The following is a 26,347-nucleotide window of genomic DNA, read 5'->3' on the forward strand; positions in this document are numbered from 1 at the left end:
GTCTATGAAATAGCGGTCGTGCCTGAACTGCCCAAGCAAGACTTGTGCCTTTAGAGACAAGGCAGGTAGGAGTGGATATTTGCTTTTTCACTATTTTCCTTCCAGTAGCTGTACAGAAACAGTGCTCGCTCTTGTTAACTTTTGCCTTGGTCAAGTTTAAGCTGTACTTCCATTTGAAGTTCACATTTTTTGGAAATACTTGTTCAGAAAAACAGTGATGCTGGTATCACTTGAGACACTGGTGATTTCAGTCCTGGCGGTATCGAGGATCAAAAACTCACTCCCCATTCCTCTTTCATACTACTTTAAAAGGGTGGAAGAGCTCTTGGATTTCTGGGCTGGATCTTCAGGTGTGTGAAGCAGGTGGGTATAACTGGGCTCAGTGGGTGGGGGTCAGGTCCTGAATGTTGATATTTTTCGTGTTCTTCATCCATTCTTGCAGATTTGGCACCTTTTCGGGCTTCTTAATTTTTCTTTCAGTCTTAGCATTAAAGTAACGTTTCTAATGCTGCGTAACTTTAGAATTAACGTATCTCTAGCAAAGATGCTAGCTCAGAAATCCTCTTCTTAAATTGAAGTGCTTGCGATTCGGTTCATTTCAAGCTGTCACGTTCACATCACTGAGCAAGGGCTTCCATATTGATCTTTGTGCTTGGCAAATCTGGGAAAGTGTGGGGTTTGTTTTGTTTTTGGAGCTCCCCATTTGCAGGACATGTTCAACCTGCTCTTTGTTTTGAACACCCAATGTTTTTGGTTGGATGGAAAGAATATAGAAGGGATTCTTCATGAACACATTCTTGGGAAAAAAGTCATCGCATGAGTAGCAGCATCGGAAATGAAGTAGTCTTTATGTACTGCTTGTTAAATATATAGCTGGGTGTATTCATACTTTAATACAAGATGTCTGTTTACATGAGGCATATGGCTCACAGTTTGGAAAGGCGCTCCAGAGTAGATGACTCTGTAAATAATGTCTTGACCCTAATTTGGTATTAAATTAGCTTAATGTTTTTAGAGTAGTCATTAATAGGTACTTTCAAACTACCATACTCTAGCAGCATAACTTAGCTGAATCCCTTGGCTATGCTGAGGACACCTGAAGTTGGACTGAGTACAAAAATGTAATTAAGTTGGTGTGGAAATGGGGAAAAGAAGCCATAATTGCTTCATCAGTGAAGTTCTGAATATCCAGCAGCTCTCCCCAGCAGAAATACTTGTGTCAGAGCTCTTGGTGCTCCTGGTTAGGTCACTCTTTTGTAATGCTAGTGAAGTATTTTTCCATTACAACAATAACAGCACAGCTTGACCTGTGGTAGTAAAACTATTGCTAGTTCTTCTCATTTCTGGAACTGGTTTACTTAGGGTAAACATGCCTAAGAACCAAAATCACAGTAATTTACCTGTTCTTCAATTACAGTAATATTTTTAAAGATCATTTAATTGCATCTTTCTTGCTGTACATGAGCAGCATGATGGTTCCTTCTGTTCTTACCTCCTCGGCCTCGAGGTAAAGCCAAGTTTCTTGCCTTGTGCAACGCGGGACATTCTCTCTGGTGTGGGTGCGGGTCCGTGTCTCGCTTACGCTGTTGATCTTCAGCTGATGGTTTGACTCCCAGTCTTCCCGCACTTCTCAAGCACCTCTTAACACATCCCGGAGGTAAAAAGTATAGGGCTGTATAGTCTTAGACGCAACACAAGTTCATTTTGTGGGCAGGTGCAGTGAGCAGCCTGGAGGATTCCTCTACAGCCTTGCATCAGTTTTGCCAGGAAAACACAATACTGGGATCTAGAGAGAGAACTGGGGCAGACATCCTTCTAAAAAAAAGAAGTCACCTTATTTACGTTGTGTTAGAACATTCAGGAGGAAAATATTATGGAAAAATTGATGATGTGTTTTAGAAAGAGTTTAAAATTCAGCTCCTTAGCAAAGAGCTTCATAGGCTTCTAACAGCTTTTTTTTCTTAACCTGAAAAGCATGTCTGTAATTCTGAGATATTGTGTATACTCTAATTGTTTGAATGCACCAAGGAAACACAATGTAATGGCATAGTACCTTGCTATTGTGGACAAGATTTTGAAGCATTAATTAGATTCATATAGGCAGTTAGATGTATCTTCATATTGCAAGGGAAGTTTAAGCCAACTTCTGTGCTGGTAAGTGGTGTTCTTTGTGTTCAGGTAAACTAATTTAAATGAACTTTGTCTGAGAGGACCATGACTAGACTTACGTATTTAGCCTTATTTTTTAAGTGTTTGTGGTAGGTTTCTGTAAAGATGAAGTGATTTTGCTAGGGAGGCTCAGTGGGCACAGAGGAGTGTTATAAAGGCTGGACCCTTCGGGTTTAGTTTAAATTTTCATTTCATTTGCTGACCTGTTTGTCTCCAATTCCCTGTCAAAACTAAATGTGAAAATAGCTCCCTGACATTATTTTAATGTCACCTGTAGAAGGGAGCTCTTGCCTGTGTTATTATATACTGGAGGACTTCAAGGTTTGTTGTTTTTCTCACCTTCATTTTGAGCCTTTCTGTCCCTATTTATCTTTACAGGTTGTCAGCAGGCGCAGCTTTCGCTGCCCCTGGATTCCTCGCTGCTCCAGCAATTGTTTAGGAAATTCTTTGCTCTGCCTCCCCGTGAATAACCAGTAGGTTCATGTCTCTGATCCCAGCAGGGTTTGGAAGGATAGTGATGTTCAATCTGGAAAGCCAGGGGAACTGTTACCCTGGTGAAAGATAATATTGCGTCAGTGCTGTGGCATGTAGAGGTTGTCATCTTCAGCTGGATGAGAGCTGTTGAGAGTGAGTGCGAGAGATCACGGACTGTGCGAGAATCACTTCATTAAGCAATCTGAAAGGATAAAATACTAGACGATAATGTGTACGTGTGGGCTGGTACTTCATCAGCACGGTTTCACTTTCCACAACAGAATGGAATGGCTTAAAGAGAGACCTGAGTGTCCATCATTTATTTTTCCCCATAAAAAGGGCTTTCTGTGTACTTTGTCGTGCTCCAACAGCACTATCCACAGCTTCTCCTGTCTGACGTAAAGCTGCTATTGATTTACATTGCAATAGAATTATTCTGTTCAGCTGCTCAGAGCTTGTTCATAGGATTGTGTCACTGGTTTTGCTTATGTAGCTTAAGCCAAGAAGTTGTTCATGTCACAAAATAACTGTGAATCCTTTCACCAGGATTCCATAATACACGAGTTACTCGGCCTTGTCCATCCAGATACTCTTGAACGAGATTATAGTGTGGTTAGAAGGCTGTTATATTGTAATACCACTCCTCAAAGCAAAATGACTTTCAGTATAGATAGGCATTTAAAATGATTTAATGTAGGAAACTGAGCCTTTTCCATATAGAATTGACATTTTTAGGTGTCTGGAAAACTTATTTTAGAGCTAGCTTGCTTGTTCTGTGCTGTGATGTTGAATAGGATTGGAAAGTTATTAATGGCTTGGCATTTTTGTGGGGCAAAATGACTCAAGTAACTTTCTCTGTTTCCTAATGGACAAGTGTAGAGGCAGGTAGTGTTGTCTGGTATATATGACATACATCCAGGAGTTGGAGAAGTGGATGTTTATTGTTTCTTGTGAATTAACTAGTGCTGCAACCTCAGCAAGCTGTTTCTCATGTCTTTGTGAAAATATCTGCCCTCTCCCTACCCACTGTTCTGAAGGGAGCATTTCATTTTTTGAGTGCGCAAGGATTCTGTCTTTATTTGCTCCTAAATTAACTGTAAAACATTTTAGTAAGAATGGCTTGGTTGTACAATGTCTGATGTATGTTGCTGTGAAGACACCATCTCCTGACTATAGCAATATCCATCAATCAGTCCGTCAGTCTCTCCCTAGTGCAAGTAAGATCCATTTTTCCTGTTCTTCTAAGTGCCTCATGCAGAGAACATTAATATGTTATGATTTATAATATTACCCTTTGTGCTTACAAAGCATCTGCATCAGAAGGCATCTGGGCTCTATTATTTGCATATATTATGAATTATCATTTACTGAAACTCCTGTAGAAAAATTGAGCACTCATGCCTCTGTGTAGTTTGACTTATCAAGAGTGCTGATTTTTAAATCCACAGGATGGCAAAGCAGCTTAGCTTCATAGGCTTAAAAAATCAGAACTGTAGGAAGGTGACATTTCTGACAACAGCAGAAAAGAGCAGAAGCTCATTCGCTGATGTTAATGGAAAGAATTACCTGTTGGGATCTATACAAGTTGAAAATTATTAGTTTATATAAGAGGTTCCAAACCATAAGGGCTTGGTTTAATTTTCAAGCTTGTGGACTCATCTGCTTTTGGGAATCAGGGGTGAGAGAGATGAACCCCAACACTTGGAAGCAGTTTTCTCCTGCTTTCCCCTGCTATGCTCTGTCACCACTGGTGCTAATTAGGGCAAACAGCACCTTCTCAAGGCAGACATCAGCTGCTTCTTACTCCTGGTTTGCGTTGAGGTTTTTTTATAACTACTTTGCTGACCTCTCCCATCTTTCTATATCTGTCTAGTACAGGATATTTTCACATTTTGCACACTTCCGCTCTAGTCAGTAGAGCAATTTGTATCCCTATTTGCATTGGTTCAACAAGTTGGGGTTTTTTCCCACTGTAGGTAGGTCTCACAGCATGAAAATAAGTTATTTATGTTTTGAATATTCCTCTCATGCTTATTCGCAGCTTATCTCAAAAAACGGTTGTCCTGGAAAATCTGGACAAGACTTTTTGAAAGCTTTTGGTAAGCTCTAAAGCACAAGACCTGCTTTAAGATGGAGAAAGGCAAATTTAAGCAGCTGTTCACAGTGTTTCTTCTGCTGGTGGCAAGCTTTAGGAGACCAGCACTACATCCTTCCTGCAGCTGCGGAACACGTTTAGTCTCTGGTTTTCTTGCAGAGCAAAACATTTTAAAGTTAAAAGTAATGCTATGGAGAAGTTTAAAAGATGTTTTTGAAGTGATTGTTTGAAAGTAGCTGTTCAGAGGATGTAAACAGAGAGGACTTTTCTGATACCAGGGTATAATAATGGAGAATATCAAAGCATAGATATGTCAACTGGTGCCCAGTGGTTGGGAGATAAGGCTGGATAAATTAATTATTGGAACTAAGGAGCAAATATTTGAGCATGAGTGGAGTTAACCACTGGAACAGCTTACTGAGGGAACAGACTGGCTCCTTCTGTCTTGTCTGTTTATGATCAGATGTCCTTTTTTTGCTGGAACACGTGTCTTTATCCAACTAGAAATAATGCAATGAATAGGTGAGAGTCACTGGGTGATATTCTAAAGGTACTTCAGGTCAGGTTATGTATTGTAATCATTAATTCTACTTTAAAATTTGATGGATTTGTTGTTTCTAAATGTCAGTGGTTCTTCTACATCATCTATCTATCGCTTTAAATTTCCTGGATTTCTAATGTTGGTGTGTTCGTGATTTAATTTCATACAAGAACTTTTCAATTGATGCTTTTGTTCTGAGGCGTATCTCCACCTTCCGACAGACCATTGCTCCTGCATGATACTGTGTCCTGTTAAAATACATAAATACTCCCCTACTATTTATCTCCTTTTTATGCATTTTTTTTCCCCTCTGCATGTTGCCCCGGGAATATTAATGTGCAGGAGAGGTCTGCATATGAAACACTTCAATGCCCTTTCAGTTCCTGGTTACATCCTCCTGGCTGAAGTCTTTGGCAGCTCTAACTTCATTTTTGACAAAATTTGTAATGTTCCCATATTTTAAAATACTCCAGTAAACCAGTTTCATATTTGATATGTGATATACTTCCCCTGTTATCACAAGCATTGAAAAGGATGAATAAAGCTAAATTATGATATGAGATGAGGCAGCTAGGGAGGAAAACAGCATCTGCACTCCTAGAAAGGATGCAAAATGGGTAAGCATTCATGGGAAATCAATACTCCTAACTTTGTTTTCTCTAGGACCTATTATTTATGGAGTTGATAGTTAATATTGCAAATTAAACCAGTTTTTAATGGAAGGACAGGCAGGTGGTTGTTGGGCACAGTGTTTGTTTCATAGAAAACTAAAAGGAAGGAGGTGGAAATTTTGTTCCATATTGGCCAACCAGATAGAAGAAAATAGCGATCTAATCCTCTCTAATTTTTTCTTAAATTCCATTCTATTGCAAGTAGATTTACGTCATCAGTTTGCAGAGTCTTAAAGAAGAATCTACTTGTACAAGTTGGACAAAATGTGATCCTCCTACACACAGAGTAAGATTTGTTGGAAAAGCTCATTTTGTCAAAAAAAAAAAAGAGCTATTTTTTGCGTAGATGGGAAATGTATCCGATGCCTTTCTATTGTTGGGTTTTATATAATGTAGGAGATGTTTCTGGTTTGTTTTATTTTTAATCCATCTGTTCATACTGGGGGTGGAGACACGTACTTTTTGAGTGTGACCAGGACTGCCCATGCTGCTGTGGTGCCTCCTCACTCCTGAACCGTCTGCCCCGTGTTCCCTCAGTAACTGTGAATTCCGTATCACCTGCTTGGCAGGTGTTTTATGAAAAAATCTGCCCTGCACAAACAATACTTGCTACAGTTTGTCTCAGTAATTGGAATTTTCTTCCCTGCTGGGACCTGATAGCTGGTTTATTTCTTCATTTGTTGGTTGGTATCTAATTCTTCGCTTTGCTGATCGAATGGCTTTTTGTTGTTGCTGGTTTGGCCTGGGTTTTAGTCAGTGGTCAGCAAGCGTCCCGGTTTGTAATAGGGACTGGCAACTGTATAAATTATTTAAAATAAAGACAGGTTCAGAAAATGGTGAACAAAAGGCGGCTGTCTCTTTAAAGAGTGCAGTTTGATCAGAGCATCAGCTCCATCCCCTGAGGACAAAGGCAATTTTGATTTGTGGGGCCCAGGAGTCCCTCACTTACCAGGATTCGTCTCAGCTCGTGCGTGTGTAAACCTGCAAAATGCTCTTTTGTGTGGAATAAATCATATGCTATAAATCCTGCACAATTAAATGTGACCCTTCATAAAGTCCCAATGACAAGTCCTCATTGCAAAGCTGCGCAGAGCAAGCTCGCTGTCTAGACAGAGCAGAATTATTTCCCATTTATCTTTCCTGTTGTTGTTGTCGTTAAATAAATAACCAACCGTTAGCCTTGATGACTTCTTTGAACCCCCAGGAACGCTGCTCTCCCTCCTTACCTCTTTCTCATCTACCCTCTTGCAGTGGAGGCTGAAGCCCAGTGGGGCTGCGACCGCTGCTTCGCGCCGAGGAAGAGGAGCAGCTCCCTTCTCCCTTGCTAATGTTGCTGTTGGCAGTCGGGAGCAGATTCCATTATTGCCGATCAATGCCGCCGCCATGCAGGAGGAGGGGAGAGGGAGGGGTGGGAGCTTCCTATTCACAGATTGATCAACCTGCCATTGCATGAACAAATTCACTGTAAGAAAGGCTGGGATGCTGTTATAATAGCTGGAGCAGGAAGGGGCTTGTAAACAGGGGAATGCAGGCTCTTCAGTAATGGTGAGGGTGTTTAAATTGCCTTGAAGCCTGCTCTTTTTTTTTTCAGCATAAAGCATTATACCTGAGCCTTCAAACAAATCCAACACTGTAAGGAATGATAGGATATATTACACTTAGCTGATGAGCTGTTGTGCTGACTTATTTGAGCTTCTTCTTCGGCACTGAGACCTACTTCTTCTTTTTATTTAAACTGATCCTGTCATAACCTGCTACCTCTCTTGGATTTGAAAAGCTCTGTTTCCCCCGCTCCCCTTTTTTTGCCTGCTCTCTTGTTTCTGCTTGGACTGCAACCTGACACAAAGGGACAAGAAGTACAGATCCCCCTTACCGCTCCCACCCATGCCTGCTTGGTCAGAATGGGCTGCCAGGTGAGGGGTTGAGAGAACAGGGCAGGATCACGCTCTCCTGTTGGCAGTGTAGACAATAACTGGAGTACTGGAATCCCAAGAGCATCAGCTTCTCCCCACCCTTCCTACCCTGCTTCGTTCACTTACTGTGTTCTGTATGGAAAAGTTTTCTGGCTGGAGAATGAGTCTTCTTTCTCCTGGTGATGTGGCCGAGTGGCTGGATAGCAGCACAGAAGATGAGAAAAGCCTTCTCTCGTTTCTTGGTACGGTAGGGTGCTAACTATTTTTTTAATACTACTTTACTGGGAAGCCTTTACTACTTTCACTGGTGCTTAATTTCTTCAGTCCTTCAGTTACCTGACCTTATTTTTTTTTAAAAGCTTTTAAGTGGTATGCAATTGTTAATTAAACTTGGTTACAATCTGTTTGAAAGAGTTGCAAACAAACTGGGCAGAGTTCAAGTTATAAATGGGCATGTGCCATACAGAAAATAGTTTCTGAACTAAATGTTCCTTACTGGTCTTGTTTTTCTTCTCTGTGCCGTTTGACCAGCTGATCACTGCGTTCAGTTTGCTTCCACTCCTTTCTGTCAGCTTGTCTACAACTTCACTTTCTCAGCTGTGTGATGGTTGTGAGATAAATCAGAGGAGACTGCTGAAAATTGTTATGAAGAGGAATGTTTAGATGCATTTAGAATAAAAACGTCAGCCAAGGGATGAGATACTTCCCTGAAAGGAAGCACAATTGAACAACGCTGTGCTTTGTTTCTAGATACTTACACATTAGTTTAAGGGCGTTCAGGTAGAAAATTGAAACTATTCTTTTATTTAGAGTCCAGTGTAAATACTAGTAAAAGGTTGAAAATGTTTTAAACAGAATTCACACATAGAAGCTGGTTATTGTTTTGTCTTTCCCTTAGAGCTGTTGCCATGTCAAACTGTTGTTATTTGGTTTTGTTCTTTCAATTCCATCTCCACACAAATCATTCCATCTCTCTCCTTAATGGTTTCTGTTGTTCTCAGGATGCAGCTTTTCTTTCTATTTTGATAATTTCTAGGTACTGAGTTGCTCAGACGGGCTTCTTGATATGTGTGCCCCTTTTCCATTCTATGGACTATTTAAAATAATGTTTGTTATAATATCTGCTATAATATATTTATATTTTTCCCCTCAAAATACAGTACTCACCATTATGGCTCTTTGTCTGCCAGTCAAGCAGGTGCCAGCCAATCCAGATGTTATTTTTCCTCAGTTTTGTTGTCCTCCATCCAAACCAAGGGCAGGTACCTGGTGTGTGTGTGTTCTTTTTGGTAGAGTTTCCACTGGTCTCTCTATTGTAGGCAGTTTTCTTACTTAGCAGGTCCAGAACAGCACAGAATGTGGGAGGAAAGAACGGGACTCCCGCAGAGCCTATTTTGATTTGCTGTGTGCTGTGGCCTTCTTTGGGAACGTCACAATAGGTGTGAACAGGGACAGGACTGTGCATGGGCTGGGCGCTGGTGCTACTCAAGAGTCCGCCGTTTTTCCCCCTTACACATATGCCTACATCCACATTTTGTTCCACATCAGGAGACCCTCTCCTAAATCTCACCGCAGACACACCAGGAAGTTTATTCAGCCTGGAGTCTGAAGGGTGTCGCTAACCTGAGCTATTTCAGGGAGCATTTTTTGCCTCCAAGTACGTATTTTTAATTGAATTATCTTTTTGTTGCTCAGGGGCAGAATCCTGCCATAGTGAGCAAGAGGTGCTGGAGCCCAGAGCAGCCCCCTGGCCTATGGAGTGGAATGACAAGAGCTGTTGAGCTTTGGTGCCTCCAAGAGCTACTCACTTGTGAGAATATCCCAGTATCTAGAACAAACATTGGCTTTTTCGAGAACGCCTCGATTCACAGCCCTTTCACGGAGAGCAAAAAGATGGGGTTTGAAAGCCGTGGCTCAAGGCTGTTGTTTAATAATGGGGATAATAAATATTGATATCATGCTAATGCATGTCTAAGTCATAAGCCTCTAAACAAATTACATTGTGGGACCAAGTTATCATGCATCAGCTGATCTGCACTAATTGTCTGTGTGCAATCTCTCTGCAGCAAACACAAGGTAATTTGAATTAGCAGGGGCAGTCCAAGATCATTAGGAGCTAACGAGGACATCAGCATCTCCAGGTCATGTGCAGTAACTCCTCGTGTCTGCTTTTGTGTTGGCACAGTTGTCCAGGCAATTTGTATTGCTGTGCGTGTAGAGTCAGCCATTAAGGGAGATTTTAGAGGCTGATGCATGAGGAAGTTAAAAAGGGGCAACTATTCCAAATTTTGTATGGCCACGCACATCATGCAGAGGAGATGTTGAATGGTTTGGGGACGTGCATCTGTTTTCATTTCTGACTCATGTTTGCAGAGCTGGAGGATTCATTCCTCTACCTCAAAGCGAATGCATCAGTCTAATGGCAGCTGATGTTGTACTCACTAAATGCCACGTGTAGTTTCCTTAGAACATTCTGCAAAAAGAAATAATGACATTTGGTACTTGGAGGCCAAAATTATCTTCTTTGATATTCTTGCCCTTTTTTCCAGCCTTCTCTTTGTATTCATCTGCTTTGCATTTTAGGACTTGTCTTTCAGACTGCAAAGTCCTTTAGGAATCAATAACTTAAATGGCTTTTAAGTGACTTAAACTGTCATTTAGGTTGTTTGCTGTGCACCTTCTGAACTGGGTGCTAATTCAATTAAACTTTTTTTATATGCCAGCATGATGCAAGTGTCTAACACCGATGGAATTACTTGACTGTAAAATAAAGATCTTTTCTATTTACCTGGAGCATCTTGCAAGACTTGTCTTATGGACTCAGTCCCTGGTAAAGCACAGTATCATCTTCTAAAATCCCTGCTAATGGACTGGGAGGTTTTTGATCATGACTGGTATCCAGCTGTTGTTTGATGATGGAGTTCTATAGCCAGTGAGCTCTGCAGAGTTTCCTTTGTATTTTCCTTTCCAGGTTTGGTAGCCTTTGTGAACTTGAGCATACTGTGACTTGGTTGTGTTCTCTCTGATGTATCTTCTTGTGGCTTTTGCACCCCTGCCTAGTTGTGTTGATAAATGTGGAAAAGCAATCACTGCAAATTTAATTTTTCTCCTTTAAGTTATATGATGTAGAATTTGCATAATGTATTTTAGTCAGAACACAAACTTGGACTTTAGGACTTAAAACAGATCAGGGGTTTTGTGTTTGCTTTTACCCTGAGCTTCTTACATAGGCATTTAATTAAATTTTTATGACAGTCTGTGAATTGGCCCCAAGTCTGAATTCTCCACAAGTGAGCAAAATGAGAGAATGCTTTCTCCAAGACACAACATTAACATTTGTATTTATTTTTATATGAGGATTCCTATTTCATTCGCTAATACTCATATGAAAGATGCTTTTCAGCCATTTCTTATTCTTTTTCCTTTGTATATATCTCCTAATGCTTTCTATCTTTCTGCGTTTTGTTACTGTCTCTAATTTAGTCAGCTGGTCTGTATTTTCACCAGGGAGAAGAAACCATAAGTAAATACTGACTGCACCCAACAAGTTCTCTTTCTCATTAGCGCTATCACATGAGCGCTCTGAAACAACCCTAAAGAGACAATGAGACAAAAATAGTCTCTGCTGTCTTAGCGAAGCTGTGAATGCCTTGATGTTAATGTATATGCTGTACTGATATATCATAAACTGCCCTGGAGCATGTTGAATTTTTGTACTTGTTGAAATGCTCATTTATTTTTAAAAAGGCTCTAAAAATGAATTAGATACTCCCTTCTTAATAGACTCAGCACTGTAGTTTATTTAGAATGAAAGTATTTGAATTAGTAGCCCAGCTGAATTTTCTCTCTTGATTGAACATTCACTCATGCATATAAAACAGTATTTTTAAAATTAAATATATATGTGTATGTTGGGGGGTTGTTTTTTTTAATATATATTTTTTTAATATATGCATATAGGAGGAGACCAAACAATCAGAGTCAAACAAGCACCTTCGTTATTTATTCCTCGTGGTAGGTGATCAGTGACTTGCAATGGAGATAGTTAATAAAAATGTAGCGGAGGGGAAAGGCAGCATCTCTGGTTTGGCTTGTTTTCTTGCCCTGCAAGCTTAAAGATTTAGTGTTTTGTCTTTGTAAAGAAACAAGCTCTGTAGTTCCTGTTGTCTGTGAAACAAATATTGAATCTCAGTCTCTGTAGTAAACCACTCAAATGGTGGTTGCATCTATGACTAAAATCTGCAAAAACCACCTGCCAACAGCAAGTGCTCCAACTCTTCCAAGCGTAGATTTGAGCCCATTATTTCCTAAGTGTGTTTGAAAAAGAAATCCTCAGCCACAAGAAGTCAAGTGCTGCAGGTTTTTATTCTGTATTGCTTTTGTAGTTAATCTGTTAGACTAATTGCCCTTTTGACAGAGTAGAAAACAGTACTGAAGGAGCCCTTGAAATCCTTCCATCCTTCCTAGTCCAGTGCCACATCCCCAGTAGAGTCTCTTCTGCCCGTCCTCCTTGAGATATACTCATCTATCCCGTTCTTACAAATCTTCAATGACAAAGACTTCTTTTTCCAAAAACCTTCCTCAAGATATTATTCTATAGCATATCTGGGAATAATTTTTTAAGTATAAGTTTATTTTAAAACCAAATAATGACTCAGAGGCCCATAAAGATGAACTTCATTAATTTGCATTATTTTCTTAATGTACTTATTCCCTCCTGCTTCCCATGTAGGGTCTATCACACTCTAATAGAACCTTCTTTCCAGTTAAGACTGTGAACAATTTGGGGCAGAAATGGTGCCTGTTCTGTACTTGGTCCAGCCGTGCCGCATCCTGGTAGGAGGCCTCAAGGCATTGCCAGATTTGAAATGTAAAATAACCTGTCGGGGGAGATGAATTTCGAAAATGGGTAAATATTTAAATTATTTGTCCACTGTGGTAACCATTACTGCATGAGTGCTACCACATTTAAAGCAACAAATTTTGCTTAAAAAGAAAAAATAAAGAGGCATAATATGTGCAGCTTATTGATCCTTCCTTCAGCCAGAAGGGTAATTGCAGGATTGTTTGATTGTTCAGCTAATGATCTGACCAGTAGCAATTACCATTTTCTCATGGTGAGTGCCACGGTAGCTACGTAAAGGGGGTGGAAATATCTGGGTGGGGTTCGGTTTTGTTTCAGCTGGGTACATTTTAATACAAGTGCACCTGCGAGGCAGTTGTTGGGAGTGCTCGGTTCTGGAGAGGTAATGGGTGGGTTTGAGCTGTATTTTTCAAATACCTGTAATTAAACTGGATGTGAGAGGGGGAAGCAATTGATTCTTTTTATGAATCATATCCTCTGTCCCCTCTGGTCACAGACCAAGGTGCCATCATATCAGGATGTGTGCAGACAAAACAAAGGAAGGTCCCAGTCCCTGGAATCTGATTCTATCTTTCTTTTACTTTCCTAACCAGTAGATAATATACACCAGAAATCAGCCCACTTCCTAGGAAAGGCATCACAAAGATACCAAATATGTTTGGAGAATGAATTTGAGGATGGATTTTTTGTTGTGGTTGGTTGGTGGGTGGTGGTGGTGTTGAACAGACTCTATGTCTTGGAAAAGAAACATTAATTGTTTTTTTTCAGTAGCACAGCGTTTTCCAGTGGATGGTAAATGTAGCCTTTCACAAACCCAAATCTTTCTTGCGCATCAGAGCCAAGGGTGTTGTAGCAGATAATAGGTCAGCGCTAAGCCACCTGTTATTATGAACTGCTGAAAGTCGCAACTGATAGAACCGTGATTTTGATTGATTATTGTGACTTTTGATTGATTTATTGTTGCGAACTGTTGAAAGTCACAATGAATAAAAGCCTGGTGTGACCAGGTGAGAACGTGACCATGCTGAGAACTGTATCACAGAAATATAGGACCTGCCAGCCCGAAGCAGGTGATCTGATCTGTTGTTTGCTGTGACAGACACCAGTGCCAACCATTATGAGTAACAACAGAGCAGAGCTGTGCTTGCCAGGGTGCTCTTACCTCCTTTTTGCATCTCCAGGTAGGTCTTTGGGACCACCTTAGAGTCACCTGCTGGACTCACTGAGCAGGAACTCGTATCTGGAGATGTTCTTGCCAGTCCCAGGAGGACACAAGCCCTGGGTGGAAGGTGCCGCAGTCTTGACATGAGTCCCGCTGAGACCGTGCAGGAGTTCCGCTGCCTTTCCTTTTGCAAAAAATCACAGACATCCCTGTAATCTTTGTTTCCGTGACCTTATTTGCAATTTCAGTAACCTAATTCCTTTCACTCTAACCCCTGAGGAGTTTCTTTGTTCCTGAGTGTTCTTCCTGCCCTTTTCCAATCCTTTTCTAATTCACAAAAATGGAGATAGAGTAGCAAGCCCTGTCCTACAAAGCTGGAAGGTTTGTTGAATTTCTACTTCTCCCACCCTGAAAAAAAACCACAGCTTTTCACAGTCCAATACAAATTCCCACAACAGCAAGGTTTCAATTTCAAGTGGCAGGAGCACCCAGCATTAGGAAATTAAGACTGAGTCCAAGAGCCACATCCTGACCGGAGGTCATTGAGGCTACAACGGTTGCCTTTAAAGGAGTAGTAAGTGTCTCCTGGGTTACACAAACCTGCCTTCTGGCCAACAGAACAAGCTTTGGTGTTGCAGAGGGTAGAGAGTGGCGCAATGTGAAGATGTGAGAAGAGACCAACCCTCATTGTATCCTTGGGCAGGTCCCTCTTCAGAGGCATCCACCATTGCTGTGTAATTGGCTCAGCTGCTTTGCAACTGTTTCTATGTAGTATGTAAACATTTATTTGCATAAATATTTATTAACGTAAATATTACTGCATATCACCGATATATGAGGTGAGAAATTAAAAGCGTCCCATAAGGACGTTTACAACTCATTTGTCTGATAGATATTTTAAGGTTGAAAAGGGGAAGATTTGTCTACCTTTTTTCTTCCCAGAAATTGCTAGTGCATGGAAAGGGTTTCAGATTGTTTATCCATAGAAACAAGGTGATTTATCCGTAGTCTTGGTCCCTGAGAGTGAGCAGTGCAGAAAGCAGTTGTAATTTAATACTAAGCTGACGAGAGGTGCATTGATTTTTACAGCAGGTGAAGATTATGCAAGAGTAGCCTCTGGCATTACTGGAGGAACAGGGGAAGGAACTGTCTAATTTTTTTGCCTGGTGGTGACAGGATAGGTTTTTGTTGTTTTTTGTTTTTCTTTTTACACAACTCAGCAAAAATACTGTTCTACGGGCATTGTGGCAGGTTGCTTTACATATGATTTCCAGTTAACACATCTCAACAATTTTGCTGTATCTAGGTCTTATTTTTCTGAGGACTACGCTGTTTTTTTGCTCTTGTCTTTTGGAAGGAGAAGAGAGGGAAAGGTAGTTTTATTTTGAACTCATTGCAGGCACCTTGTGAATATTTCATTTTCCCTTCCCCGTTCTGTGATGGTCTGAGAACAGAAGAAACTTGTTTTACCGATGGAATCTCAAGTGTTTTATTTGGAGAGAACTTGAATTGCCGCGGGGTGGATGTGGGGGGAAGAGGGAAGGCAAGGAGAACCAGGCACGGTCCTTGTCGTAGCTTTTCAACTCCATTTGGCTTGAAGTTAAACTTTTTCATAAACTGACCCTCCTGCAGAACCTATTGTTGAAAATAGTGGGGAGTTCAGGTTCCTGTTTTCATTTATGACTCAGCAAAGTTAACAGAGTGTGTTAAATTACCAGTGCAGCTTTGATGTGATTTCTCGTGTGTGAGAAGTGGAGAAAGCCAAACCTATTACATTACACATTACTATTTGATGTAAAATAAAAGGTGCTCGATTTAGTCCCCAGTTCCAAGTGCATATATCGCTCCCCTTTGCTTTCATTACGTTTACAGTGAGAACAGCAGAAGCAATCATTCAAACCCTACGTAACACAGTTCTCTTCGGGAAAGCAGTACTTACGGGTGCTGCCGAAAAGTTTCCCTTCATAGAGGCAAGTGGAGGAGGCTGGCAGTATAAACCCTCCGATAAAACTAGCAACCTCTGCAAAGGCTCCCGAGACGGTGCGACTGACCGTTCTTCAAAACCCTTGGTCTAGCGCTGGCCCTGCTCCAAACGCTTTGTTCTCTAAAGGTGCCCTGACAGCGACTTACCCTCCAGCGCTGGAACAGGCGATGCCTCCTCAGCTGTAAGAGAAAGTGCCCGATGCCGCTCGTCACCCGAAGGAGAAATGTCCCCGAAAGTGGTATTGCTCGATCGCGGTTGTTATCGGCTTTGACAGACCGTGATTTACCTGGTCAGGGCTTGTGCATCGTCCTCACGGTCTCAGCGAGCGGCTGTGCCCTCCCCGTTTTCCAGTGGTACCTACACTGTGTGTTAGACTTTGTTTGCCTGGTTTAGGAGGCTGTTCTCCCTCTTAGCAGTTCTTTCCCCATCGATGGTTATGAGCAGATTGAGAGGCTGAGCATTACCGGTCTGTTTTTTTAAAAGATAAATATCTACAGTGAGAGACACTAACACTGCAGGGTCCAGATTTCTTAGCCTCTCGTTCAGTATGCTCCATTTTGTCGTTCTTCAAGCATCCATGGGAGATACGCATGGTAACTCTGGTGAAATCAAAACCCGGTATGCAAAGACATCACAAGTAATGTTATCCCTGAAGAAGGCTTTTCTCATTTTTTTTCTTCGGTTATTTTGAGGAAAATACGGCTCTCGTGGCACCAGCTGGCTGGCTGTCTCTCTAAACCTTTTTTTGCTGCCGTGAATCAGGATATACAGTGAAATTTTCTGTAGCGGAGGGAAGCCGGCAGTTGGGCGTCTGTTAATAGCCTGAAAGTAACTAATGAGGATGTGCAGTCGGAGCGATTGATTGAATAGCTGCAGTCCTCTGTGCTTCTTTTTCACTTGCTCGCTCGCTCCCTGCAAGCGGTGGGAAGGGAGGGGGATCGCAGAGACCCGGCGTTCTCTCCAGTGAAGTAGCACGGATCCCCAGGGCCAGCCGGCCAGAAATGGAACTTTAAGCTTCATCTGTCTCTTGAAAGGAAAACGGCAGGAGTCAAAATGTCACTGTCTGGAGTCACGGCTTACTCCTTTTCTTTAAGGTTCAGAAGATAACAATGGACTTTCTGCTAGGAAGTGATTTTTTTTTTTCCTTCTTTTTTTTTCTTCCGTCCCCGTGTTGGGGGGTGTTTTGTGAAGCTGGATTCCTTTAAGTCTGGCAATTGAGCTGGAGATGGGCAGCAGTTGTGATAAAGGTATCTGTGTGTTTATGTATCTGTATCTAGCTATGTATAAAAATTCATGTATGTATGGTATATGTGTGTTTGTACAGAGATTTTGAATAGTGTGTATACTTTCTCTAGTGTTTATGCTAGAAAAAGATACAAGTGCATCTTTTATGAATATTTGTGCTTATCAGATCAGCCTGCGTGGATTTAAGATGCCAAAGTCATATCTTAGTAAGGTCATATTGCCAGAATGAGGAGAAGTTGACCTATTTTTTTATCTGCAGAGATATAAATGTCGTATTACCCGGGCTGTTACGAGTTTTCTGCTGGTTGCATGGTTTGAGCAAGTAATGTGATCGTATAAGACCGAACTTTGACCTTTGTCAAATTGTGTTCAGCTGTGACTAAAATTGAGCTTCCGTGTGTCTTCATTTTAGTTATCGGTTAGTTACTGCATTGCTTATGAAAAAAAAATAATCTGGATGCTATTTCACAAACAGAATACTAAATGTGTTTGGGTTTTGATCCTTACCAGTGTTTTTTAATTGCCTATTTCCTACAATCAGGTCAGATTCACAACCTTGAATCTATGTCAGTGGAAATGCTGTTGTAATTTAGTAATTAAATAAAATATAGAAAAAAAGGTGAGTGTAATTCAGCAGTTTAATAATGCACTTGAAACTTTGCTGAGGCGTCTGTCCTATAGAGCATATAACCTGACTATTCTCCACCCCCCGGCGCCCATTCACCTTCTTTTTCTTCTCTTCCTTAGAGGTCCCAGCAGAGAGATCTCCTCGCAGACGGAGCATCTCCGGGACCAGCACCTCTGAGAAAACCAACTCCATGGATGCTTCGAATACTTCTCCTTTCAAAGTGCCAGTAAGTGTGCCTTTCCTGCAAAGGGGGAATGTTTCTCATTGAATAGGAGGAGGAGATTAAAATATCCCAGTGTGTAGAACTAAGCTCTGGAAAAAAAAATACCAAACTACTATTTAGTTAATATTTCCAGTTGACCAAGAGGTATTGCTATCAACTGCCATGTATCATCAGTGAGATTTCTAGTAGATCTGTAACCTAAAGTTTCAAATAGTGAAACATCAGTGTTAATGTGGGCAGCAGCCTATATAAATACTTATGAAGTCGCTGCCAGGGTTTGCATTGCATATTCAATATTGACTAGGAAAAAAGTGATTTTAGGTTGGTGATAGCGTGTTATTTTCCCCTCATACCCATCAAGTGCATGAAAAATTGAAATGACTTTACAGTTTACTTGAAAGCTGATGAAATTTCCGCAGGTGTGTTAATTGCTCTTTGGCTCTTCAGTTTTTGTCATTAGTTTGGTTTGCTGTGAGTCTGCATGAGACGTTTTCAGCTAGAGTCCGGATTTTCTTGCCTATGTCAGTCCTTGGTCAGTGTATTCAAGAGCACAAAGGCCTTTCTATTATTAGACTGAGGGCAAGTGCTTCAAGTGAAAATGAGGTGCTCAGTAATTTTTGAACAATATTTGTTCATGGTTTAAATATCTAACTTGAATAGTGCAAATATTTTCATACCCCTCTTTATTTTTGGCAAGTAATCTGCCTACTTTAAAACCTGAGGAAAAACGGGAGAATTATCTGGTGAACATTGGGGTTCTGTGTATTCTCTATGGACTCGAGTACTGTTTCTGTACCTTAGTGTATATGTTCTTGCTTTGCTTTAGAAAGCACTCATCCCTTTTAAGCACACTTTCTAGCTCACTTTAAATCCCTGTGTGTGTAAAACCTGGGTTTTGATTAAAACCTACATTGTGTCGTTTCAAAAGTGAAAAAATAGCCAAGGATTTAATGAGGGCTACTGAAATTATAAAAGGATTAAGGTAGGTCAGAGTGTATAGAATATATGGTATTTAAAGCAAACTCATGATTTATTGCAATTGAGAAACAGCTGAAGGAAGCAGAGAATATACTGGGTATCCATACTTGGTCCCTTTTCAGAATCATAGAATAATATAGATTGGAAGGGACCTCCAGAAGTCTCTGATCTGTCCCCCGTATCAAATCTGGACCAATTTATACCAGGGTGTTCTCCAGGCAGGTGATGAAAACCTCCAAGGATGCAGATTGCACAGCTTTGCTGGACAACCTGTTCTGATGTTCATCTATCCTTGTTGTGAAGAATATTTCTTTTGTAGAGGCTTTCTTGTCAGAACAAAATTTGAACTTCTAATATTGATGGAAAGACCATGAGTCACATTTTCATCTAGTTCAAAATACATCAGAAGTAGCAGTTAAAGCAGAATATATTGCTTAGTCTTGAGAAGCGAAAGCTCAGAGGAAGATCTTAGTAATGCGTGTAAATACCTGATAGAAGGGAATAAAGACAACAGAGCCAGGCTCTTTGGACAAGAGGTAGTGAGCACAAATTGAAATACAAGAAATTCCGTTTCAACATCAGATACCCCTTTTTTCACTGTGAAGGGTGATCAAGCACTGGAACAGGTTGCCTGGAGAGGTTGTGGAGTCTCCATCCTTGGAGATATATTCAAAACCAGCCTGGATACATCGTCTTGCTCTAGTCTACCCTGTTTTGAGCCAGGGGGTAGACTAGACCCTCTCCAGAGGTGCCTTCACTGATTCTATTAACTAAATCACTTCCATGATCTGTTTTGTGGGTGGTATTTAGGGGAGAAAAGGGGTCTTGCTCTAGTTGCATGTAAAGTTTTCACAAGAATATTCTGTTACGTCAAGTTCTGAGATTTTTATGCTGAGCACATGGTCCACACATTCTGAGAGCCTTCAAAAGTCCTACCTATTCTCATCTTCATTTATAAGAAATTCTCTGTATTCTTTGTCTTCATCTATAAGTAATTGCTCTAGCCTCTAGATGTGTACTTGCAATGCCATAGTCTTTGTCTAACAACTGCAAGCTACATATCAGAAGTGTTTGATTACTGTCTGTAATTTTTTATATGTCTCCGTTTTCCTTCGTTCCTAATTTTCGTACATTTTTATAATATTGATCCTATCTTTTAAGTAATGGTTTAATGTTTCTCTAATTCGTCTCTAATAGTTCTCTGATACCTCTTAGCTCCTGTGGCCTTTCAAAACAAGAACCTTGCTGAATGTTTCTTGTTTCCCCAGCAGTGTATTGGGCTTTCAGGACTCTGGCAAAAAGCTCAAGAAACAGTGCATGGCTGCATTTCTTGGGCATAAACCGGGGAAAAAAAATGAGAATGTATTTGTGCGGTGTGTAGCTGCTTTTTCTGCCTGCCCACCTGTATACCCAGGAGCATAATGCACCCTCCTGTCTTTCTCATAGCGACAAGGCTTCTGGCTTGGCGGGTTTGGCTCTGAATAGCCCATTTAGATGCTGTTATTCCTTAGCAGGTTGTGGTGCAGGTGGGGCCTGAGATCACCCTGGTTTAAAACATGCCAGCTTCTGATCTGTTTAAAAGATCAAACTGCAGTCAGAATTTAGATTGCTTAAGAATACAGATTGCTTAAGAATACAGATGCACTCAGCCAAAACTACTGAAATAAAATACCCCGCTAACTTCGTGGATTGGCACACATCTAATAGGTGGATGATAAGATGGGGAGAAATCATGTTTCTTCCTTTGATTTATATTAAGAATTTCTTAGGTGAGATGGCTCGGGTGCCTTGTGAAAGTCTCAGATCAACAATCCGAGTAGAGCTTCAAGTGAAGGATGTAAGGGGGGCTTTAAATTTGTGTGTGTGAGAGGTCATCTTTATTTGACAGGGATCTATTGTACCTATAAAGGAAATGAATAATAACAGAACTTGCATTTATTGTTTTTCCAAACATTGACACCCACAGTGCAGGTCGGAGCGCTATGGGCAGCTGCAGTGTGGTGCTGTCTCAGTTATTCTTTGCGTGAACCTGACTCTGTGCCATCCCTCTTCTACTGGCTGCTTGGATTTCTAACAGAAAGCAGCTTAAGGCAGGGGACAGCTTAACCTTCTTCCAGGCTGATGGAAAATTATGCTGAGACTTTCATAATAAGTTGCTTTTACAGCTTTTTAAGTTTGCCTCTCAGAAAAGCTATTTAAAAGCTGTCTTCTCAATAGGACAGTGGCTTCCAGCATGTTCTGTGTGGTTTTTTTTTTCCTTTGAAACACCAGGCAGTGGTACTCACTCAGAACAAGGCATCTGTTTTTTAATAGTGCTAATTGGCATTTGTTTAGCATCTGGAATTTTGATTCATAGCAGCATAATGGCCTTTAAGTGAACATTTCCTTGATGAGACATTTTTCAAGCAGTCTCAGTGGCAGTGGTCAATGAAGAATTCGTTTTAAGGAGCCAATGTGTAAAGTTCAGGAAATTTGCCTTCTTGCCTCCCACATGTGCGCTGGAGGAAAAGATGTATGTCTAAATTTACTGTTGTGTGAAAAGTAGAATTTCAGTAGTTACAAACATACTCTAGGACTAAGCACTATGTGGACCAGCATGTGCATTGTGTTTGTTATTGTCCTCACCCACCGAGGGGAATAAAGTGGATTCTGCTCACGCTGACTTTGCCGAGCACAAGTCATACACACAGAGATAAGAGCTCTTGGTGCTTGTCCTTTCTTCCCTGTTTCCCCAAATATTGTTGTCTGAACTTAAAACATTAGTCTCCATCCAGGTTCAGTTGTGTTAATTGCCGTTTGACAATTTCCAAGCCTATCTGGGATGAATATTGAAAGAGAGCAGAAGGGCATGAAAAGCAGGAAAATTGAGTTGAGGAAGTGTGTGTGTCTTCTCACATATAGACAGATGTGTGCTGTTTATAGATACACATATATAGGAAAAGTCATATTTTTAATAATGAGTATTATTTGACTGAGCAAATAGGAAGGCAGACGGAACTGGCTAGGAGTAGGCATGGTGACGCAGAGGTGGGCGAGAAACCAGCTTTTCCCTTCCCACACACACTATGTCCTGGCAGAGCGTCCCAGTCTCAGCGCATCCCGTTCCTACTGTTCCACCGCTGAGCCCAGGCAGCACTGCGGCAATGGACCATGTTCTCCCATCGCTCTGTCATTGCAATTGTGGGACCAGGCTAAATACAAGATTATAAAGATCTTCAAACCTGCAGTGACAGGGTAGAGAGGAATTGCTAAGCCACTTCTCAGACTCACGTTGCGCTCTACAATTTGTGCTCCTTTGGGTTAGGGTTGTTAGCGAGTTGTTATTACAAATAATATATGATTCATCCATGTCTGCTGGCTATTAGGAAAAAAAAAAAAAAAAAGACAAAAAAGGGCAAAGAAACAAGTGCAAATGAGATGGGAAAGCCAGAACAGAATCTTTGAAGTAAAGAAAATTGTTTTTATAGGAGCACTGTGTGAATATATTGCCTGCCTCAGTTTGTTTCTAGTTGAGAGTATAGTGGATCTATAGAAATACTGTTTGCCTCTTTGCTCTTCAAGAGTACTGCTAAATGGAACAGAAGACAATGCAGCCAGCCTAAGTGAAGGTCAAAGCTTGATGAGATCTCGCGGCTGCCCAGCCTCATCTTTTATGCAGTCAGCAAGATTGTGGCTTCTCCAGAGCGCGGCTCCGCTCCCGTCGTGCTGCCGGGGTAGGACAAGTCTGAGCATTTCTGGCCACGTGATCCGATGGCATGCAAGTACATATTTTTAATTCAGCCTCAGCGCTAATGCAGAGGTGGAATTGTTGATTTACGGTAGCATGAGGCATCACGGCATCCTTTATGAAAAACTGGCTGTGCTCAAATCTGTCCTGGAAGATCAACATTTTTCCTTCCGCTTTCCCTTCTTTTCTTACTGTGACACATTTGTTTGAGTCTCATTTGTCTGTGATGTGATGGCTCAGGTAGGCTGGCTATTGTTCTGCAGATTTTGTGTTGGGAGGCATAAATGGGTGATTGACCACGTCCAGCACGCTTACCAAATTCTCATCCATATCTTTATTCTGGGATAATACTGTCCATAGGCTCTATAAGCTTCACAAGGTTTTTCTGCCAAGCAGATTTGTTCATTAAATGTAACATAAGAGATGGGTATAACCCATCTGTGAACCTCAACAGCAGGAACAGTTTTCTCATGTTTGGTGTAAACTTGACTTTATCTAATTCCCCTGTAACTAATGTAGGGTAACTATGAATGTATATAGCTTTAAACACTGGTCACATTCCAGCTGCCCTTGGTTTAATAGCATTTAAATGCGTACTAACTCGTTCTATTCTTCACCTCCAAATCACAGCTCACTCAAGTTATGCAGAGTTTAATTAATGCATCCTCTGCAAATCAGTCCTTCTGGCCCTTTTATCACTTTCCTTGCTCTTATGTTTTTAATTCCCTTCAATTGATTCTCAAAGTTCTGGTACTAAAGTTCACAGGAATGTGTGTTATCAGTTTCTAATTGCTCACAACCCTTTGTGTTATTTCTCTGTCCTCCCTGGCCCTCGCTTTAACCTCCTAATTTAATATAGCTCAGTGTAATTAATGTGCTGTTTAACTTTTCTTCCAGATCATTAACAAAGATGTTAAACAGAGGCAGTCAGGCCACTATCCCCACCACGTCCCATTGGACCCGTTCTTCTACCTTGATACCTTATCACTTGTCATAATTACTCTTTTTAGGTATTCCTGCAGCCAGTTCTCAGGTTTGTGTTACCAGCTTTGACAAAGTTCATTTCCATTAATTTTTCTAATTAGTATATATGTTGTATTATCAAAAGGTATTCTGAAGCGTTGGGCTGCTTACTGGCTGTGTGCCAGGCGACTGAAGAGCCGGGGTCAGGAAAGTTATTTCCTGACCTGAGAGAAAGAAAAATGCAGCCGCCTGAATTGTGGTAAGGGAGCTCAAAGCTGTCACTTGGCCACGTACTTCAGCTGCAGCCGATTTGTTGACAAACTGTTGCTCGATTAAACACTCTGATAGACTCAAGTGACCTTTTTGTTATAATATTTATTGTTTATCACCCTTGTTTTGTTAATCTCTAGACAGACTTCTGACCTTTTAGTCCTTAATTCCTGGAGACGGGCTTTTAAGGGTGCTCTTGTCTCCTGCCAGCGCCTGATGCCGACAGCTCCCGTGAAGGCGGCCAGGCTCTGCTCCCAGTCACGTCCATGCTAAACACCTTGCTGAACTGGGATCTGAACAGCTGATGTAGCTCTCCCCGGTTATCTGGTACCTCTTGTCTTCATGAATTTTTAAGTATAATTCCCAGTGGCTTGGAAATATAATTCCTTTAGTACTTTTGACTGTATATCACATGGAGTACATGCAATCCTATGATCCATTTTATTAATAGATGTATTATCAGTGTATTCCTGTAGGGGTATCCCCTCCGTTTCCTTGGTTTTCTTATTACTGTTCTTCAACTTGTTCATCCTATTCTACATCCCTCCTGTGGCAGTAAACAATTTTTCATTGGAAAGTTGAAATTGTTATCTGGCCAAATCTGCAGTCCTGTCCCATCAGGGGAAAAATATCTTCCTGATCCTTGCTGTTGATCAGCTTGTGTCCTGAAGCATGATAATTGCTCACTCTTGTTATTTTTAAACCTGACTAATGCAGCTACATATGTTATTCTTCCTTATATAAACACATAATCCTTTTTTAATCTTCCTGAAAAAAATTCTCTGTATAATATCTTGTGGTAGAGAATTCTACGGGCTGATTTATACATAGCATTAGAAAAGGTCTCCTGACAATCAGTTAAATGTTCTGCCTCTCATGTTAAATTGCCCCCTGGTTTTCTTATGTAACAGGGCGCATGAGGAGCTTAGTTAACTTCCATTCTATTTGTTTTATACATCTATAATCCCTTTTTGCCTTTGTTTCTAAAATAAAAAGTCGGTCTTTAAAACATATCATTTGTAAATCCCCTTCTTGTCTGCCTTTAATCAGTTTATACTTCTGGAGTTTAGTTTTGTTCCAGTTTTCTTGCTGAGATGGGAAGATCAGAGGAGGGTGGTGCATTCGTGTGAAAGCTAAGGCAGATTTACATAATACCACCTTACTTTTATTGTGCTTTATCCTTTGTTTATACATTTAAGCGTGTTTTTTATTGTTCTCTGCCTATGCACAAACCACCTCTTCAGTGACATAGTTGCAGGCTTTTTGGATGAGTTGATGGTGGAATTTGACTGTTGTAAGTCACTGTCTTTGTTCTTTATATTACCACTGAGGTGTATGTATAGTTGTTTTCATCTGCTTTTCTACTGTGGGAGCGGCTGAGCACCTTTTCAAAGGTAGTCATTGCTAATATTTTAATAATGAGTGTTGCTCGCTCACAAGCAAACTTCTCCATCTCCTTGCTAGTTACATTGGCATTTTGTTGTTCTACAGGGGATAGATAGTAAACATCACCATATTTGCTTCTGACTGCTGGAATATCCTGGCAGTTTTATCGTTCCATTTCTCGACCTGGCTATCTTCTCCTGCTTCTTTGCTTTACAATGTTATTGGCACAGGAGAACATTTTTTTAAGATATAAAATGCTTCGTGTACTAAACAACGTGCAATAGCTGGGAGGCAGCTCTGCTGTCGACCGTAGTCACTTGAGTGTTATCTTTGTACCCATCCAGTCCTTCCCCTCAAAGCGAACAAGTCTCATTGCTCTGTAAATGAAGCTACCCACCTGCTGTTATTAATAATGCATTAGTGCTCCTCGTTGAGAATTATAAATGTCCAAGATGCATTGCAAGCCTCCAAAAGGCAATGTGTTTGTCCCCAGAAATACCTGACGTGGGTAATGGTGCTGCAAACCACAGCACTGTATATAAGATGAACCGTTATCAACGCCCATTTTAACCTGGTTTTTGTGCTTTGAAACTTCCGCTGCTACAGTTGCATTTTACATATAATTTGTGTTAGAGCTTATATCTAGTTTTGTTAGTTCATGGGTGAATTAACCTTTCACTTTCAAAACAACAAAGACAATCATTATTTATTATGCATGGGCTGTTCTCTCCAAAGTGAAGAATCCGTGTGTCTCTAGGGAGCAATAGTCAAAGAGCTGAGTAGTTCATACTTGGGCTGTCGTTGAATTTGGTGGGCAGTTCATGTGCTGTTCTGCTGAGAGGAAAGACAGACAGACAGTTGGCATCTTTGGCACAGAGTGAGCATCTCCTAAAGCCAAAGCTGCCCTGAACAACAACCATCCCAGAGTCTAAAGTACTTGGGGGTCAGAGTTTCTATACCTTCCCTGTGCGGCTGTGGAGGGATGTTGTAATGCAAAAGCCTGCTGAATGTATCGCTTTTCCGGTGGCAATTTCTTCATGGCAAAATGAGAGAT

At 40.9% G+C, this 26,347-nt stretch overlaps 1 protein-coding gene across 19 annotated transcripts in view; it reads left to right on the forward strand.

Annotated features, from left to right (window-relative positions):
* Positions 1-26,347, forward strand: part of RASAL2 (RAS protein activator like 2) — a 180,923-nt gene that overhangs the window by 110,192 nt on the left and 44,384 nt on the right. For 17 of the 19 annotated variants that reach the window (XM_065071715.1, XM_065071716.1, XM_065071718.1 and 14 more), the window contains one exon: positions 17,866-17,972. In XM_065071715.1, coding sequence (XP_064927787.1) covers positions 17,866-17,972 — 107 coding nt within the window. Of the gene's footprint in view, positions 1-7,416; positions 8,106-16,825; positions 17,121-17,865; positions 17,973-26,347 lie in introns of those variants that run through there. The other 2 variants (XM_065071721.1, XM_065071723.1) reach the window with 2 other exon arrangements.

Source organism: Columba livia, chromosome 8, assembly GCF_036013475.1.
Source record: "Columba livia isolate bColLiv1 breed racing homer chromosome 8, bColLiv1.pat.W.v2, whole genome shotgun sequence".
In the NCBI taxonomy this organism is placed as follows: Eukaryota; Metazoa; Chordata; class Aves; order Columbiformes; family Columbidae; genus Columba; species Columba livia.